We start from the raw sequence: 20,287 nt of genomic DNA, 5'->3' as shown, positions 1-20,287 counted from the left end.
TCCAGGTGGGCATTGGCATCTAGGTTTTCCCCACACAATGCCTGATTCTACCCTACGGGTGCTAGACCTGGCCCTATGCACCTGAACCAGTTTCACCCCCTTCTAACCTCAAAAGGGGTGATGGAGTGGAGAACGCTGGTTGGCCAGCCCTGCAAAGTTCCCCGGTATGATTATTCTTCGCTTAAAGCATATGAAGGGATCTTTCCACCTAAGGAGGCAGCATAGCCTTCCAATCAATAATATTAAGATTATCTCTACAATTGTGTACAATAACGGTATTTATGTTACAGGTCAGACTACGATGATTGGAGGCCAGCACTGGCCAGCTTGCTCCAGCCCATCCCATTCCCCAAAGAGTAAGGTTCCATTTTTCTCTAAATTTTTTAAGCAGTCGTTCTTGGGTTTTTTGTTTGCTTGGAGAAGGTTTGTTGGATTAATGACAAACTATCAAAACCTGCGAGGGCAACTGTCTAAACTCAAAGTATTCACTTAAAATGGGGACAGGTTATTCCTGTTATTCTAGTACAAATGTAGCGTAAGCGCATGCACCTAGCGATACAATCGTGAATTTCGATCATACGATGGAATTTCTAAACACAAATCTGCTCTTTAAATGAAGAATGTATTGTCTTTTATGGCTGGAGGGTCTTTCCCTGGTAATTGCTCCACATTTAGAATTTACCCCATAAATGCCCAATTTTCCATATAGATCTCTGCCTTCATCCATCGTACATGACTTTAATTTCAGTTTCCATGGATACCTGTGATTTCACTCCAAATTCTAAAGGCATGGGGTGTACACTCACTGTTCTTGTTGCGTATTTAACGGTAAATGGACTAAATTTTAATCTCCTTTAAGAGCTTCAATATAGTTGTGGTCTAAAGGGTATTTAATAAAAAATATTAATAGTAATAATACAAATATATATATATATATGGCATCCCTGTACACTGAAGCATTACTCACGATATGGCATTGGGTACATGATGTGCTCGCTTCATGCTACTGAGTCATTCCAAAGTGTGTCTGGGTGGAATTTTCTCCATAATAATACGAGTGATGGAAATTTTTAGATAGGTTTGGTGCAGATTAGCACGGATTAAAACCTCCTGTCGCCTTAATGCAAAGTATAAGAAGCACAGGTCATCTTTACTTATATTACATATTACATATTTTGGATTTGAACTTTGTTTCAACGTGTCATTTAATTTTAACGTAAATAAGTCCCATTTGCTCTTTTTGCGTTATGTGACCCATAATTCCACTCATACAAGATTCATTCAACCTCTAGAACTATAAAGACATCATCGCTCGATGTTTTTCCTCCCCGTCTATTTGGAGCGGTAAATTGCAGTGCACTGTGTTGTCCTTAATGAAGCTGAAAGTTATATTGTTGTTAAGTCAGTGTTTTCATGGAACAGAAGTTGAATAGTCACCTCTGGAGCAACCTGCGCCCTCGAGGAGTACTCTAATGAGCTCTCATGTTCCAAAAATCCGTCCCACGAGGGATAAGAATTACCACCTGTAATTGTACAATTTACCAGCTTATCAGGCCCCTGAGGACCGCAGCGTTCACACACACACACGCTCGCCCGTGTGCGAGATACCGCTAGTAAAAACAGAGTGGCGTCATTTGGCCAAATCTGTCTTCTGAGTTCCCACCGGGGAGCGTTTGTGTTCCACTCCTGATGCAATGTAGGCTTGAAAAGTGACCCGCAATTCCTCTGACACCCTCATTACTGAAGCTGTGACCACGCTTTGATTACACGCTTTAATTAGGTCACTTGGGTTCTTTGGCAAAACAAAAGTATTCATAGAGTAAAGTTTGTGTTGTCAGAGGCCTGCTAGCGCGGAGCGCAGCAGCAGCAACTGGAGGTTATCGTGATTGGAAATGGCTCTGGAAGTCTATAGGAAAACTAGAATTGTTCTCAAGTTTGAAATAACGCAAACTGTTCACGTCAGAATGTTAATTTTACATCTTTGGGGTTTTTCTCCCTTAATAAACTATGACCTTGTACGTTTGAGACAGCAGGATGTATCGGCCAAACGCGTTGGTCACTCCTAACAATGCCTATACATTTACACCTAATGTTTAAAACACCCCAAAATATACGTTTTTTAAAATAACAGGGAAAGGAGTCCATATATATATCCATGCAACAATCTCATTTATGTTCTTTATGCATTTTTTTTTCCAACAAAAGCCCAGATTTTTAACACACCTTGCGTATTTTTGTTCACAGAGCTCTGGCCCACGAAACGTTCACAAAGTAAGTAATGCATGATGAGAAGGTCATACTTGTGTGTTGATTGACAATGTGTGTAGATTACAGACCGCACTCCTTTGTATATGGGAGAGAATTCTGTAAACACTAATTAGACTGGGGGGAGGCGTGTGAAGGAACGGCCCCAGTATGCAGAATGTCTAGCTTCTCTTAGTTAGATTAAGACTGGAGAAGTAGAGTTCTTTTAGGTTTTTATTATGTCTCCACTCGTTTAAATGTTTTCCTGCTCCGTTCGTTGAAATGTGCATTCCGGCATGTGTACAAAAATTATTAGCACAAGTTGCCCACCAAAGAGAAACGCGTTGGCAGAGATTATCGTAATAAGTAGGAGGAAGGGCCGTTTCGTTTATTAGTGACAAAAAATACTCTTTGTTTTGATTCCAAAATAGATTTTCTTATTTTTTTTTTGTAACGCACAGCGTAACGGGAACGTATGAGTCATTCCCCTCAGGAGATAAACAGACTTATTTTCCATTAAACTTGTTTTAATTATACCGTCGATTAGTTTTTTGACCTGGATTTTACATTTTATTTTGTTTTTTTTAAATGTATGAAATGTTAGAAAATATTTAGGTTTCACTGATCGTCCAGCTTTGGTGGGCTGTGTGCTATTAGTACTCGTAATTCTGTATCGTTGTAGAATTTCTGGGGAGATTAGAGATATAGAAGGACGAGTTTGGCCTCTTTGGCCACAGCTGGACAACGACGTCCTAATATCCCGATCTTATAGTTATATTTTCCGTAAGAACGGCATTGAAGCGATACAGAATTACGAGCTTTATTTTTAAATTGCCCTAACAGTTTGTCGGTTATATGTATGATAGTGTAGTCACATGATCCTCACATTAACCCTTTACGCTTGTCCTTCCAGAGAGCTAAAACATGTCATTCAGAGATTTGCAGAGGACCCCAGACAGGAGGTAAGGACTCCCGCGCATGTTTGTTATAAACCTTTGATCTTCACAGGTACAGATGGATCTTTTACATTGAAGAATCCTTTCCCCTGTCTACCCGCTCGGCTCATCGGTTCAGTTATATTACAGGGGAATTGTTGAGGGCTGTCATGAGACCTCTCCAGTTTCTTATGTTTCCTTCTAACCATGTGAGCTTTGCGGTTAACTTAATGACCTCATAACCCCTGCACTGTCATTAAGCAAGACTCTTCATTTCCTGCCCCTTGTTCAGGCGGAAGAGAATAATAATAGTTTTTAGAACGCAACTACATACTTGTCGCATGAAACATAATAATAATAATAATTCCTAGGAAATTAACATTTTTTAAACATTAGCCAGTGGGATAGAAGAGGTGCAGAAGGTGTGTGTGTGTGTGTGTATAGATATATATATATATATATTATAAAATATATAATACCAGACGGATCTGTGTACTGTGTCCTCTTTCTCTGGCTGGTATTTCCATTAGACGACTTGCGCCGCTCACCATTAAAAAAGTTAAACATAGAATAGGATTTGCGTCATACTTTTGCCTCCCAGTGCCCTGAATTTGGCTCCGGTTTGAAGCTGGATGCCATGGCATGTATTTTCTTTTCTTCTTTTTATAACCATTGTGCTTTCTAGAAATAGAAGGTCTTTATTTTTAAGCTACAGAAAATGCTTGTGTTTGAGGAATAGAGTGCTCTACCAAGAGGAATGGCTGTGAACTAGAGCGATAGCAATAATATTAGGACTGTAACGGGGTAAAAGCCAGCGGAATAAATAATTACAGGCTGAGGCTTTATGTCTAACGAATGCACAAGTAAATGATTAAATGCAGCGTGTAATGCAAAGCTAATTGTGACCTCATCTGGCTCAGTAGGAATAAACATTTACCCCAGCCTCCCAGGGCAAACTCACGGATGGAGTCACAGAAGCGGTCACTTAATTTAGACTAAGATAGTCAAGCTAGAGGACCCTGAGCCCTCAGAAAGCACCTTCTGGGTGTAATGTTGGGGAGATCAGATAGTCTTCCCCCGTTACCCTTATCCATTATATAGACTGGGGTTGCGTTAAAAATTCCTAGGGGTGTTTGCAGTCACGCTGAGTCTAAATACGCCACTGGGTACTAGGGCACAATGCCTATGGGCCGTTTAACATTGGACGGAAAAGTTACCTCCAACATGCCTCTTCTCTCCCCTGCAGGTCCACTCGTGCCTCCTAAGCGTCCGGGCCGGGAAAGATGGCTGGTTTCAACTCTACAGCCCGGGAGGAGTTGCTTGCGATGATGACGGTGAACTTTTTGCCAGCATGGTACGTGTTTGCAATAATGTGAGTTGTTTAATGTTACTATTCTTGAGATGTCAAAGTTTAAACGTGTCACATTACAGTGAAAGTGTATTTACCTTCTGTACGGCAAGAGGCACATGTTTCTGGCTATTTACCAACCAAACTATGTTACATTTTGCAAAATATTTTTTGCACTTACAAATTCATTTAAAATAGTTAAATAATGTATCTAATCACTGTAGTTGCCGGGGTAAGCCAGGTTTGAGCCTTTAATGATGCGCCAAAGCCAAAGATTTCTGCCTGAGATAGCTGGGGCCAGTAATTGTATTGCAGGTATGAAACATCAGTAGTATTGGGTACCAGTCCCTGGGCAACAGGCACTTTAGGGACCTTAAGTAACCCCTGAGGACAATGCCCAGGCCAAATGTCTTATGTTCCCCCCTCAGCCAAGATTTGCTACCAGTAAGGCCAACTTGGCTCACTAGCCCCGCTGGCTGGATTTATTAGAAATGTAAAGCTTCTGAGCAGAATGTATGGGTTATTACTGGATATCATATGCCTGCGCTTACTGAATATAACCTGACATACCCAGTAAGTTTCCATCCTGAGAGAAGGGGGTTTATTCCTCGAAACGCCAATCAAAGCCATGTCTGTCCTTCATCGTATGCAAACTCCTTGATCGTTATCATTACAGAGTAGACGTCTCCCCAACATTGTATTACATACTGGAACTAAAAGATATAACTTAAGGAGTAAGCAATGCATAATAAAACAGAAGAAGACTCATACATGGAGTTATTAAACCTTAGTCATTAGCATTAGCAATTTTTTGAATAGAACTTAATATCTGAATAGTCAGATAGTCGTGTGTTTCTGCAGGTTCTTTGAGTGGCAAGGGGTCATGGAACGATGTATTTCGCCAGTAACCAAATTGTTGTTCCCATGTTCCCCAAAGAGCACCAAGGCTAGCAGATGATCATGGGAAGTGTGTTTTGTTGAGCGCATAAGAGCCTCACGTTGCTAGCCAATGTTTCCACCACTCCTTTTCCATTTCTGACTTTCCCTTCCTCTGTATATATACCCTGGGCAGGCTCTCCTTGTCCAAACACAAGATTATGGGGTTGTCTAGGGTATCGAACTTCTAGGGGAACAGATTGTCCAAGTCCACCCTTGTCATCAGAGAGGCGCATCTCAATAAGAGATTGTCTAACCCACCAACTACCCTAGAAGATGTCCCAAATCTAACGGCAGGAGAAGTCACTTCACATCCTGAATCAGCAGAAGCTGCAAGCACTGCTCACCTTTTAAATACGTTCCGCTCTGCACTTTAAACATACGGGCTGAAAAGTGTGTGTTTTGGGGCCATAGAATTTATAAGGTGATAATGTAGTTTCATTTAAGATGAACTAAACATGAGGCCATATTTATAAAATGGAATTCTGATGCAAATGTCCATTTGTACTTGGAAACATGTTTCATTCGTCTTACACGGTGATGTCTCCACATTTAAAACTTTGCCTCAGAAACGGTCATTATAAATACGGTCCATGATCTGGTTTTCTTTCATATCCGGACGTACACGTTACGTAATAATGATAAGCAGTAATATTAAATAGTATTAAAACTTCACTTTTAATCAATTTCAAATACATTTGAGCTTGCAATCAGGGTTGTTCCATTAAAGGAACTAGATTGATTTAATTAAATGCAATACTAGGCATGGACACATGTTATGTACCGTATTACATTATTTTCCGAACGTCTTACCTTTCCTCGATGTTTCTCCTGTACAGGTTCACATTTTGATGGGCTCGTGCTATAAGACGAAAAAGTTTCTACTGTCGCTGGCTGAAAACAAGCTTGGCCCGTGTATGTTACTTGCTTTGCGAGGGAACCAGACAATGGTGGAGGTAGGGAAAAAAAAAACTCTCTCAAACTCGTCATGCAACCTGTCACGGGACGATTAGTGCCTGCGTCATTACAGCGCAGCGTGGAGAAGGGAGCTCTTAAGTAGCTGGAAACATTTCCTGAGAATCACCTTAATATCTCAAGCCTCTCCGATTCCTTTGTACCAAAGGAAGGGAGAGAAGATACAGAAAGGATTACCGATAAGGTAAAGCCTGGGAAAGGAATTAACGGGGTAGATAACACCGGGGAGGATGGAGTAGTTCCTTGGAAAGCCTGTTTGGAAACTGGCTGTCATGCGACAGGAAGTAATAAATCAGCAACATACCACGAAGCCGCCATATACGATCTATAGCGTAGAACTTTGTTTTCAAGAATAGATGGCATCTACAGAACACCAAGAGCTTTTACTGCAATCACCTATAGGATACAATAAGTGATCACAATGTCCCCGGAGTAGAATTCATATAGGCTGTGCAGAGAACGGTAACCACATAAGAGAGCTCTCGTTACGAGACCTCATTTTAAAGCTGAGACCGTATTAAACTCCTGTGCATCTGTGAAAGCCAAGTGTTTTTCTTTGCAGATCCTTTGTCTCATGCTGGAATATAACATCATAGAAAACAATGACACCCAGCTGCAGATTATCTCTACTCTGGAGAGCACGGATGTCGGGAAGAGAATGTATGAGCAGCTGTGTGACCGTCAGAGAGAGCTGAAGGAGCTGGTAAGTTCATGGAGGACTCTCCGTAGATAAAAATGTCACCTATATCTCTAACTTTAATATCTTTCTCTGTACCAAATGTTGATGTAATAACAAAGAGTTAGCCCTCTTGCCGTTGCCCGTTACTGGCTGCATCCTGTTTTTTAAGACCCATTTTTTTTCCTTTATTTTAGCAAAGGAAAGGGGGACCCACTCGACTCACACTGCCATCCAAGTCTACAGTAAGTGTATGAATATCTGGACAATTCATTAGTCAAGATTACTGTGAGCGCTAGCGTGTATTTAATCAGCTCACATCTCATGGTGGAGGTGATGGATACGTTACGTACTGAGCACGAGCGCACATGACCGTGGAGTGTTCAGCTTGCTGCTGCGCTTTCATCAATCTCATATCTGTTTCAGGACGCTGACCTTGCCAGGTTACTGAGCTCTGGATCTTTCGGCAACCTGGAAAACCTCAGCCTGGCCTTCACCAATGTAACGAGTGCCTGCGCAGAGCAACTCATCAAGCTGCCTTCACTAAAGCAACTCAACTTGTGGTCAACTCAGGTAAGGTAGTGCCTTAAGACGTCAAGGTCTTACCTGTGACGTGGTTTAGGAAGGAGACAAGAGCAGATAATTAAGGGGCCCCAAACAAAATGAACTTCTGTTACAGTTGTGTGAGCAATGAAATGCCCCGTCTGGTCTTCTGTATTGTTGGATACTATTTACATTGGTTTTAATCAGAACATTGCCTTGTAAATGGGATCAAAGATTGAGGTTTGATTGTACCGCCCATCAAATTAAACACACTTATATATTCAGGTGGGAAAAAGTTATTCTTGAACAAGAAATGTAACCTTTTGGTAAGGTTTAGTGCAATTCCAGGCCTAAACCCTACTAGGAGTGGCAGCTCATGCTTGAAAACCCTGAAATGTCACCAAATGAAATGGGTTCTCTGTGGAGAGGTGAGACGGCATTCCTCCTACACGAAGAGTTTGATGGCAGTTATTGCTCTTTAACGGGGGGGTTGATGACCTTTTAACGCAGAGCCCATTTACTAAAATAATTCAATGGCAAAGCGTCAAAATCACTTGTTGTTTCTTCACTTGGGTGAAAGATTTAATAATCTCAGCAACAATGCAAGAAATCAGACAGGGGCAAAAATATTTCCAGCCAACTATATTTAGCTAATTTGTACTTAACACAGCTCAAGGGTTTTCTTTTTATGTCCACGCCATTAACCCTTTACATGCTTGCCTCGCGCAGTTTGGAGATTCTGGACTTCGGGTTTTATCCGAGCATCTCACCACACTGCAAGTTCTCAACCTGTGCGAGACGCCCGTCACAGACGCCGGACTACTGGCACTGAGCTGTAAGGACTCATTCAACTCACTCTGTTTACTACTAAGTATCCTCTCTCTGTATCTGTATCCCTCACCGCGTGATCACAATCATCTCCCCCTCTCTATGCCATCACCTCGGTACTGGACACTAACCCATCTCTCTCCTGCATCATCCCGTCATGCTCCTCTTCACCTATTTAATAAAAGCACTTAAATCGCCTCTCTATTTCCCCACAGCTATGAAGAGCCTCTGCAGCTTAAATATGAACAGCACTAAACTGTCAGCAGACACCTACGAGGATCTCAAGGTAACACATAGGGTACCATGCCCAATCTCTTTGCTTGGTGATAGAAGTGCATTGATTAAGCAGTTAATATGTACCGGTATTAAAATCCATTTTGTCATTAATTACAATATATAAACAGAGTTCCCTAAACACTCAATAAATGATTTCCCCTACGAAGGCTCACGGTACTTTCTGCCTTCCTTACCTACATTTTGGTTGCTCGGTCAATCCGTTCATCTGTGGAACAGTCAAACTCCACCAAATCCCAAATCACATAATCCTATTAAGTAAGATAAAGCAAAACTCATTAGGCTTTAATGTCTAGGAAATACGTTTTATCTTAGGCTATCCCCCAAGGATGACAGTCCTACTTTTCAACTACAACAGTAACATGTATTAATAAGTTTATTAATAACGCCGAGCTAAAATTATATCAGCGCGAACCCCCCCATCTGCTTTTAATCTATTTCTTGTGAAAATGGGACAAATCACATCATCAGTTTTTGAACTATAATAAATTATTATACAACTGTTAATACAGAAGATCGTCATGGTGTCCCTACATATTATAGTAAATACATATTTATTAATTTAGTAAAATTAAACCTAAATAAAGGTTTCTTTTTACATTTCATATAGTAAATACTGTATATAACTTAGCATTATCAGGTAAAGCTGGGCATGTAGTATATGGAATATTTCTTTGCACTGTCTGGGAGTGACCTTAATCTTCTTGCTAGATCCTAATTACACAATCACACCCCCTCTCCTTTCTTAGTTATAAAACACACCCAGAAACATGACCCAAATGTTATTTTTGAACCAACCAGCAGCATTCCAGCCTCGAAATTTCCTGGGTGTATAAAATCTTTATGCATTATCCCAGGCGTGCATGTAATATGATGACATATTTCACACCCTGATACAGTGTAACCGCATCCTGCCCTCTAATGGGGATCGGCATGCATGGATCACTGTATCTATAGAGCATAAAACAATATCATCAGAAGTTACGTGCCCGTGCTACTGGTTGGGCACGGCCTTTTGTCGAATGCATCCTTCCCCACACACATGGTTTCATCGGGTTCTTTTAAGCTTTAATAATTCCAAAGATACATTTACTTCTGTGCAAATTTTGATTTGGGTCATAAGAAACGGAGTTGCTGTCCAACTGGCACCAGCTACTGGTTTAGCTGAGACTTCCGTCCTGATGGTTCTCTCAGCTTAACCTGCGTTTCACCGTAAAATATAGATCTTCTAATTAAAAAGATGAGCCCGAGTTCCTGGTCACAGCAAATAAATAATACAAAGAATTAAGAATATTCAGGGATGAAGCTTTGTTAAATGACACGACTCAGGACTGTATTCACAAAACATTCAAGTTGGGTCTTTTACAGTCACGTTTCTCTGTCCGGTTTCGTTGATTTGGCTGAAACGATGGAGTCTGTCTATTCAATAAAGTGAACACTGCCATTGGGATTTACAGTGGGATCTATTTACTAAAGCAGGGGTGTCCAACCTGCGGCCCTCCAGCTGCTGCAGCACTACATCTCCCATACTCCTCAGCCTGCCCCTTAGCTTAAAGAGCATTATGGGAGATGTAGTCCTGCAGCAGCTGGAGGGCCACAGGTTGGACACCCCTGCACTAAAAGAAGAGTTGTCAGGAGAGTTTTGGTTTCATTTACCCCTTTTCACTATTTCTTAAGAAAGGTCAACTATTGACAGTTCCACCAGCAAGAAGAGCCAAGCTGGCCCCTGTATAATGTATAATTAAATAGGTGAGGCGACTTTGAAGAAAGCTTACCAATTGAAGCATACATTATACAGGACCAGCCAAGCCTGTCCTGCAGCAGGAGCTCAGTTGGGTCTACTTCATGTATAGTGAAGCCAAGACGTTGAAACCAAAACTCTTCCTTTAATGAATAAACCCCATTGAGTTGTTACGTCCAACAACGTGTGTATTCACAGAAATGACAACTTTTAAACTCAAGAGACACATGACAGAGTCGAACATTTTTGTCTTTTGCGTTTCATTTAAGTCAACTTACAGTTTCAACCTTAGTGAATAGAGCTGCCCCAAATGTTGAAAAGTAGAGGATACACATTCGGAAAATTAGCGATTTAAACTGAATTGTAAAGATTCTTTACCTTTTAATGAATCTTCTTTTCTTTCTCTCGACAGGCAAAGCTGCCAAACCTTAAGGAGGTGGACGTTCGTTACACAGAAGCGTGGTGACTTTTCACAGTCCCAGAAGATCGCCTTTGATGCCACTAGGCTGCTCATGAGAAACCGCAGAGCAAGAATTTTTTTGGACTACAATCTGTGTTTTTGGGTTAGAGGTCATTTTAAACGTAGGGGGGCTGAACTCCTTCTACCCAATGAACCGCTTCGGAATTTCAAAATCAATCCAACGTAATTAATGGAAAAAGTAAAATAAAAGACTTTGTAGCTGCAAGAAGATTATATCGAGAACCTTTGTGGATTTTTTTATTTGCCTACGTGTTCATGCTGTGTGGGGACAAAAACATTTTTTTTTAGAATGCATACATTTCTTATTTTTTTTGTTGTTTTTAATTTGGTTTGATTGGATGGACTCATTTTAAGAAGCTCCTGCTTTGACCTACTCGCTGCAAACACGAATATCGCCAGGCCGTTATCGCAACGGGAAAAAGATTCTCCTGTACTTTGCACCTTCTCGCCCTGCAACTATTCTGCAAAGCAAAGTCTTGTTGTTGTACATAAAATTTACATAATTCACCTATTTAAGGAAATGTTTCACATTCGGCAGGTCTGGGACCTGCTTTTTATTTATAAATTGTTAATCCTTTTTTTTTTTTTCTTATTTTGCAGATAGAACTGTACAAAGTAGTATGTCGCCGTGTTGTTGATTGTATCTTGTATGTGTATTGTTTTGCTTTGGTTTCAGAACAGAAGCTCTCTTGAATAAATAACATGGTTAAAGTACATGGTATCTTTCTTTCTTCCCAGTGCTGGGGGGTTATTTGGAATGTACTTATTTTGGATGTTCAGGGTATTTTGATTTATTAGGGTCTTGAGGACCTCTTGTAATACAAATACTCAAATTTGCCCACTCTCAAAACATAATTTTACACAGAGGTCGCACGCGGATTAAAACTAGGAGCTATTCACATGCTGGGTAATACACCTAGCACTTGTGCTGCTCTTGCAACGGACGAAGCTGCTCGTCCGTCATACAAATACTCAAATTCACCCACTCGCAAAACATAATATACACCGAGATAAAAGCTCTAATGAGAATAGAACATGTAATTTCCGCATGGTGAGTAACACACCTTACATGCGCGCCACACTTTCGATGAATGAAGCTGCTCGTCCGTAATACAAATACTCAAATTTGCCCACTCTCAAAACATAATTTTACACTGAGGTTGCACTCGGATTAGAACTAAAAGCTATCCGCATGCTGGGTAATACACCTAGCACTTGTGCCACTCTTGCAACTGACTAAACTGCTCGTCCGTAATACAAATACTCAAATTCACCCCCCTCTGAGAACATAATTCTACACACTAAGCAGTTAGACACACTAAGCAATAGGTAGTGCACCTTTTAGATTGTGTGCATTATGTTAGATGTTATGAGTATTTGTGCATCACACGCAGGCGTCATATGTTCATGGCGACGAAGAGCCTTCAATCATCCGATGGTGTAATGGTTAGGTGCCCTGCCTGCCATATGTTGCGGTCCCGGTTCGATTCCCTGTAGCTCCGTGGGGAGCATCCAGCCATGCGGTGGTTTGAAGGTTTGGTGTGTTGCGTACTCAATGCTGCGGTCTCAGTCTGGTTTCGCTTGAAGGTTCGGTGTGTTGTGTACGTGATGCTGCGGTCTCAGTCTGGTTTCCCTTGAAGGTTCGGTGTGTTGCCTATGAGTTGATGCCTCCCTTCTGTGTGGCTCGGTAAAGCCGCTGACAAAATCTCTGTGCGTACAGAGGTCTTACCCTGAAAAATAAATGTGCGCTGCCGTATTATTATTATTTTTTAAAGCATTTATAGAAAAAAAGCATAAAAGGTGTTGTGTACTACCGACTGGCTCTAACCCCCAATCATCCTGACCCGCACATACGCACTTTCACACACCACCGAACATACTCATACGTCTTACACACCGCACCGAACATACCCATACGCCTTACACACCGCACCGACCATACCGCACCGCAACCACTCGCCAGGCCTCACGGGGATTAGAACCAGAAACCAAACCGCTTGGTAAGTAAGTACACTTGACACCTGCGCCACCCTTGTGGCAGACCGAATTTGCTCGTCCGTAATACTTATACTCAAATTCACAGAGTCTAAAAACATAACTTAATGTCTCTAGTCGTAGGTCTTCCTGGGACTCGAACCCGGAGCTGCCGGCATGGAGCGCGACACACGCACCACACGCGCCACCTTCGAGATGGAGAAGAGGTGCTCATCCCTAATACAAATACACAAATTCACCCACTGGAAAACCATAATGTTACAAATATCCACCCTTACACGCAGGCCACACAGGGATTAGAACCAGGAGCCTCACGCATGGTGAGTGATACACCTTACACACGTGCCACGCTCACGGCTGGATGGCCGCCCTCGTCCCTTCCACATATACTCAAATTTACATACTCCAAAAAACATAAAATCATACATTATGCAGGAATCACAGAGATTAGAACCAGGGACCAGGAGCACAGTGAGGAACACAGCTAAGACATGCGCCACCAGTACCGTGGGCCAAAAGGGCCTTGTCTGTTATACAAATACTCAGATTCACCGACTCCGAAAACATAATGTTAGTTTACAAACAGGATACATGGAGAACAGAACCGGCTACTGTTTGTTTGGTGGTGGTGGTGGGGGGTGGATGCACCAAACACCTAGACCACCATCTCCACTGAGTCAGGAGGTTTGCCAGTTCCACAAATACTCTGATGTACCGCTCTAAAAGATTAGAAATAAGCTCATACAGCAGTCAGGCGGGGGAGAACCGGCAGCCAGCCACACACTAGGCAATTCATTTAACCATCACGCCATTCCATTACACGAGACGGGCGCCCACCGGCTCCACATATACTAATATCTCCCGACTCTAAAAACATTAGAAATAAATTGGCCATGAGGCGAAGTGGGTTAGAAGCACTATATAGTTCCCTACAGGAGTGAAGTGGGTTTGAACCACAAACCAGTCGCAGTTTAGGCGACACACCTAACCGTTAAGCCACACCACAACATGGCGTCGGCCGCCCACCTGCTCTATATTTACTGATACGGACCCCCTCTAAAAACATAAGAAGAACATGCAGACGCGCTACACACGTAGATCCAGCTTTCATGGAGTTTAGAACCAAAATACTTTTATATGGTTAGTAATGCATACGACGTCTGCCTGCTCCACATATAATCATATGCACCAAGTATAAAATGATACAAATACACAGATCCACTATAACGATTAGACTTGGGCACCAGGGAGCTCTTCGTGCTCGTCTTCGGGGGGAAAAAAATCTTTGTATTCCGCGAATATTCGCCCATTCCTGTCTTCTTTTTGGGCGAATATTCGTGGACATTCTTCGTGCTCATTTCATCTTCGTTTTCTCCCGGTTGCCTAGCAGGGGTTAATACAGGGTATAGAACACATCGGAGCAGCAGCAGCAGAAGATGCGTTTGCGCCGTGAAGGTACGTGTCTGCGACTCTATTGGTCGCCGGGAGAGGGCTGGTCTGGCATCAACAAATGAATTGCAGAACTGCAGAATGCACGTCATTCGTTGATGGCAGGCGAGCCCCCTGCCGAAACGACCAATAGAGTTGCACACACGCGCCTTCATGGTGCTATCCGAGGTGTACACAATACACATTGCCCGAAACTGAGGGCCAAGTTCCTCCAAGCAGTTGCCTTGTCTGAGACCTAGACAAATGCTCCAAGGAACTTGGCTTCCTTTTTATCACAGTCACACTTCCATAGATGTTTAATTAAAGAATAGGGATTATTTTACATTTTTACATCCATTTTAGACCACTTTTAAATACATGTCTAACATTTGCTACCTATTTACAATGGCATACTTTGCAACAACCCAACTTTTACTGGACAGGACTGGAAAAAACGTAGGCCTGTCCATGAAAATGTTGGGTGTGTTGGCAGGTATGCGAATGGAAAAATGTGGGACAAGAACTAAAAAATAGCTTAGGGTTAATGTACGGTTATGTTTAAGAGTATTAGCAGTGCACTGTTTTGGTTAAAGATGTATTATGTCTAAATAATTTAATTTTAATAGAGGCACCACAGAGATTACAACCTGCACCTTTCACGTGGTGGTTATCGCACTGAACATCCACACCCCCGTCGGAACTGAATATGTTGCAGCTTCCTATTCCACAAATACTCATATGCACCCTCTCTAAAAGCTTAATAACTCAACACGCAACTCTACTCCTACACGCAGCAGCTCAGGGGATTAGGACCAGCAACCAGTCACACGGTAGGCAGCACACAGAAACGTTACAACCACATCTCAGCATGACACACAGCGTCCCGTTACTGTCTATAGTGATCCAGACAGGAGAATGACTACGCAAAGTCAATTCAACAGAAATAGTACGATAATGGCGCAAAACACCTCATTATTAGTGCAAAGAGAAGAAAGTGTCAACCACTTCAGTGTTAGAGGGATGTAGAAGGGTTAATGAGGGGAGAGGTGAATGTGTGTGGGGTCTGAGTGACGGACATTCATGAACAAATAGACTTCACTGTAATATGTGCGCCATGGGTTAGCTAGATAAAAATGATGTATTGATAACTGCAATTTGGTCCAATGATTTGGTGGGAAAGGGGCAAAACAGGGCAATCCTTTGGAATGTCTGCAAAAAGGGGAAGCATCCAGGACTTCTACTGGAAAACCTCTGCGATAGAGCCGCAAATGCCTCTTATTAACCTTCACGGGATACGATCTTGCAACTGACGAAGCTGCTCGTCCGTGATACAAATACTCAAATTCGCCCCCACCGGAGAACATAATTCTACACACTAAGCAATCAGACACACTAAGCAATAGGTAGTGCACCTTTTAGATTGTGTGCATTATGTTAGATGTTATGAGTATTTGTGCATCACACGCAGGCGTCATATGTTCATGGCGACGAAGAGCCTTCAATCATCCGATGGTGTAATGGTTAGGTGCCCTGCCTGCCATATGTTGCGGTCCCGGTTCGATTCCCTGTAGCTCCGTGGGGAGCATCCAGCCATGCGGTGGTTTGAAGGTTCGGTGTGTTGCGTACTCGATGCTGCGGTCTCAGTCTGGTTTCGCTTGAAGGTTCGGTGTGTTGCGTACCCGACGCTGCGGTCTCAGTCTGGTTTCGCTTGAAGGTTCGGTGTGTTGCGTACTCGATGCTGCGGTCTCAGTCTGGTTTCCCTTGAAGGTTCGGTGTGTTGCCTATGAGTTGATGCCTCCCTTCTGTGTGGCTTGGTACAGCTACTGACAATGTCTCTGTGCGTACAGAGGTCTTACCCTGAAAAATAAATGTGCGCTGCCGTATTATTATTATTTTTTAAAGCATTTATAGAAAAAAAGCATAAAAGGTGTTGTGTACTACCGACTGGCTCTAACCCCCAATCATCCTGACCCGCACATACGCACTTTCACACACCACCGAACATACTCATACGTCTTACACACCGCACCGAACATACCCATACGCCTTACACACCGCACCGACCATACCGCACCGCAACCACTCGCCAGGCCTCACGGGGATTAGAACCAGAAACCAAACCGCTTGGTAAGTAAGTACACTTGACACCTGCGCCACCCTTGTGGCAGACCGAATTTGCTCGTCCGTAATACTTATACTCAAATTCACAGAGTCTAAAAACATAACTTAATGTCTCTAGTCGTAGGTCTTCCTGGGACTCGAACCCGGAGCTGCCGGCATGGAGCGCGACACACGCATCACACGCGCCACCTTCGAGATGGAGCAAAGCTGCTCATCCCTAATACAAATACACAAATTCACCCACTGGAAAACCATAATGTTACAAATATCCACCCTTACACGCAGGCCACACAGGGATTAGAACCAGGAGCCTCACGCATGGTGAGTGATACACCTTACACACGTGCCACGCTCACGGCTGGATGGCCGCCCTCGTCCCTTCCACATATACTCAAATTTACATACTCCAAAAAACATAAAATCATACATTATGCAGGAATCACAGAGATTAGAACCAGGGACCAGGAGCACAGTGAGGAACACAGCTAAGACATGCGCCACCAGTACCGTGGGCCAAAAGGGCCTTGTCTGTTATACAAATACTCAGATTCACCGACTCCGAAAACATAATGTTAGTTTACAAACAGGATACATGGAGAACAGAACCGGCTACTGTTTGTTTGGTGGTGGTGGTGGGGGGTGGATGCACCAAACACCTAGACCACCATCTCCACTGAGTCAGGAGGTTTGCCAGTTCCACAAATACTCTGATGTACCCGCTCTAAAAGATTAGAAATAAGCTCATACAGCAGTCAGGCGGGGGAGAACCGGCAGCCAGCCACACACTAGGCAATTCATTTAACCATCACGCCATTCCATTACACGAGACGGGCGCCCACCGGCTCCACATATACTAATATCTCCCCACTCTAAAAACATTAGAAATAAATTGGCCATGAGGCGAAGGGGGTTAGAAGCACTATATAGTTCCCTACAGGAGTGAAGTGGGTTTGAACCACAAACCAGTCGCAGTTTAGGCGACACACCTAACCGTTAAGCCACACCACAACATGGCGTCGGCCGCCCACCTGCTCTATATTTACTGATACGGACCCCCTCTAAAAACATAAGAAGAACATGCAGACGCGCTACACACGTAGATCCAGCTTTCATGGAGTTTAGAACCAAAATACTTTTATATGGTTAGTAATGCATACGACGTCTGCCTGCTCCACATATAATCATATGCACCAAGTATAAAATGATACAAATACACAGATCCACTATAACGATTAGACTTGGGCACCAGGGGGCTCTTCGTGCTCGTCTTCGGGGGGAAAAAAATCTTTGTATTCCGCGAATATTCGCCCATTCCTGTCTTCTTTTTGGGCGAATATTCGTGGACATTCTTCGTGCTCATTTCATCTTCGTTTTCTCCCGGTTGCCTAGCAGGGGTTAATACAGGGTATAGAACACATCGGAGCAGCAGCAGCAGCAGATGCGTTTGCGCCGTGAAGGTACGTGTCTGCGACTCTATTGGTCGCCGGGAGAGGGCTGGTCTGGCATCAACAAATGAATTGCAGAACTGCAGAATGCACGTCATTCGTTGATGGCAGGCGAGCCCCCTGCCGAAACGACCAATAGAGTTGCACACACGCGCCTTCATGGTGCTATCCGAGGTGTACACAATACACATTGCCCGAAACTGAGGGCCAAGTTCCTCCAAGCAGTTGCCTTGTCTGAGACCTAGACAAATGCTCCAAGGAACTTGGCTTCCTTTTTATCACAGTCACACTTCCATAGATGTTTAATTAAAGAATAGGGATTATTTTACATTTTTACATCCATTTTAGACCACTTTTAAATACATGTCTAACATTTGCTACCTATTTACAATGGCATACTTTGCAACAACCCAACTTTTACTGGACAGGACTGGAAAAAACGTAGGCCTGTCCATGAAAATGTTGGGTGTGTTGGCAGGTATGCGAATGGAAAAATGTGGGACAAGAACTAAAAAATAGCTTAGGGTTAATGTACGGTTATGTTTAAGAGTATTAGCAGTGCACTGTTTTGGTTAAAGATGTATTATGTCTAAATAATTTAATTTTAATAGAGGCACCACAGAGATTACAACCTGCACCTTTCACGTGGTGGTTATCGCACTGAACATCCACACCCCCGTCGGAACTGAATATGTTGCAGCTTCCTATTCCACAAATACTCATATGCACCCTCTCTAAAAGCTTAATAACTCAACACGCAACTCTACTCCTACACGCAGCAGCTCAGGGGATTAGGACCAGCAACCAGTCACACGGTAGGCAGCACACAGAAACGTTACAACCACATCTCAGCATGACACACAGCGTCCCGTTACTGTCTATAGTGATCCAGACAGGAGAATGACTACGCAAAGTCAACGCAACAGAAATAGTACGATAATGGCGCAAAACACCTCATTATTAGTGCAAAGAGAAGAAAGTGTCAACCACTTCAGTGTTAGAGGGATGTAGAAGGGTTAATGAGGGGAGAGGTGAATGTGTGTGGGGTCTGAGTGACGGACATTCATGAACAAATAGACTTCACTGTAATATGTGCGCCATGGGTTAGCTAGATAAAAATGATGTATTGATAACTGCAATTTGGTCCAATGATTTGGTGGGAAAGGGGCAAAACAGGGCAATCCTTTGGAATGTCTGCAAAAAGGGGAAGCATCCAGGACTTCTACTGGAAAACCTCTGCGATAGAGCCGCAAATGCCTCTTATTAACCTTCACGGGATACGATCTTGCAACTGACGAAGCTGCTCGTCCGTGATACAAATACTCAAATTCGCCCCCACCGGAGAACATAATTCTACACACTAAGCAATCAGACACACTAAGCAATAGGTAGTGCACCTTTTAGATTGTGTGCATTATGTTAGATGTTATGAGTATTTGTGCATCACACGCAGGCGTCATATGTTCATGGCGACAAAGAGCTTCCAACCTTCCGATGGTGTAATGGTTAGGTGCACTGCCTGCCATATGTTGCGGTCCCGGTTCGATTCCCTGTAGCTCCGTGGGGAGCATCCAGCCATGCGGTGGTTTGAAGGTTCGGTATGTTGCGTACCCGATGCTGCGGTCTCAGTCTGGTTTCGCTTGAAGGTTCGGTGTGTTGTGTACCCGATGCTGCGGTCTCAGTCTGGTTTCCCTTGAAGGTTCGGTGTGTTGCCTATGAGTTGATGCCTCCCTTCCGTGTGGCTTGGTAAAGCTGCTGACAAAATCTCTGTGCGTACAGAGGTCTTACCCTGAAAAATAAATGCGCGCTGCTGTATTGTTATTATTTTTTAAAGCATTTATAGAAAAAAGCGTAAAAGGTGTTGCGTACTACCGACTGGCTCTAACCCCCAATCATCCTGACCCGCACATACGCACTTTCACACACCACCGAACATACTCATACGTCTTACACACCGCACCGAACATACCCATACGCCTTACACACCGCACCGACCATACCGCACCGCAACCACTCGCCAGGCCTCACGGGGATTAGAACCAGAAACCAAACCGCTTGGTAAGTAAGTACACTTGACACCTGCGCCACCCTTGTGGCAGACCGAATTTGCTCGTCCGTAATACTTATACTCAAATTCACAGAGTCTAAAAACATAACTTAATGTCTCTAGTCGTAGGTCTTCCTGGGACTCGAACCCGGAGCTGACGGCATGGAGCGCGACACACGCACCACACGCGCCACCTTCGAGATGGAGCAAAGCTGCTCATCCCTAATACAAATACACAAATTCACCCACT

At 43.2% G+C, this 20,287-nt stretch overlaps 1 protein-coding gene across 1 annotated transcript in view; it reads left to right on the top strand.

The window, feature by feature from the left end:
- LOC149299095 (C-Maf-inducing protein) overlaps positions 1-10,986 on the top strand; it is a 66,742-nt gene extending 55,756 nt beyond the window's left edge. Inside the window, exons 11-21 of the mRNA XM_089486460.1 lie at positions 291-356; positions 2,245-2,271; positions 3,158-3,206; positions 4,426-4,533; positions 6,303-6,419; positions 7,001-7,141; positions 7,312-7,359; positions 7,541-7,687; positions 8,387-8,492; positions 8,701-8,771; positions 10,933-10,986. Coding sequence (XP_089342586.1) covers positions 291-356; positions 2,245-2,271; positions 3,158-3,206; positions 4,426-4,533; positions 6,303-6,419; positions 7,001-7,141; positions 7,312-7,359; positions 7,541-7,687; positions 8,387-8,492; positions 8,701-8,771; positions 10,933-10,986 — 934 coding nt within the window. The remainder of the gene's footprint in view (positions 1-290; positions 357-2,244; positions 2,272-3,157; positions 3,207-4,425; positions 4,534-6,302; positions 6,420-7,000; positions 7,142-7,311; positions 7,360-7,540; positions 7,688-8,386; positions 8,493-8,700; positions 8,772-10,932) is intronic.
- The last annotated feature ends 9,301 nt before the right edge of the window (positions 10,987-20,287 follow it).

This window comes from Sceloporus occidentalis, unplaced genomic scaffold (assembly GCF_023333645.1).
Source record: "Sceloporus occidentalis isolate IW3139 unplaced genomic scaffold, rSceOcc1.0.p SCAF_29, whole genome shotgun sequence".
NCBI lineage: Eukaryota > Metazoa > Chordata > Lepidosauria > Squamata > Phrynosomatidae > Sceloporus > Sceloporus occidentalis.
This window is presented reverse-complemented; position numbering and strand designations above follow the sequence as displayed.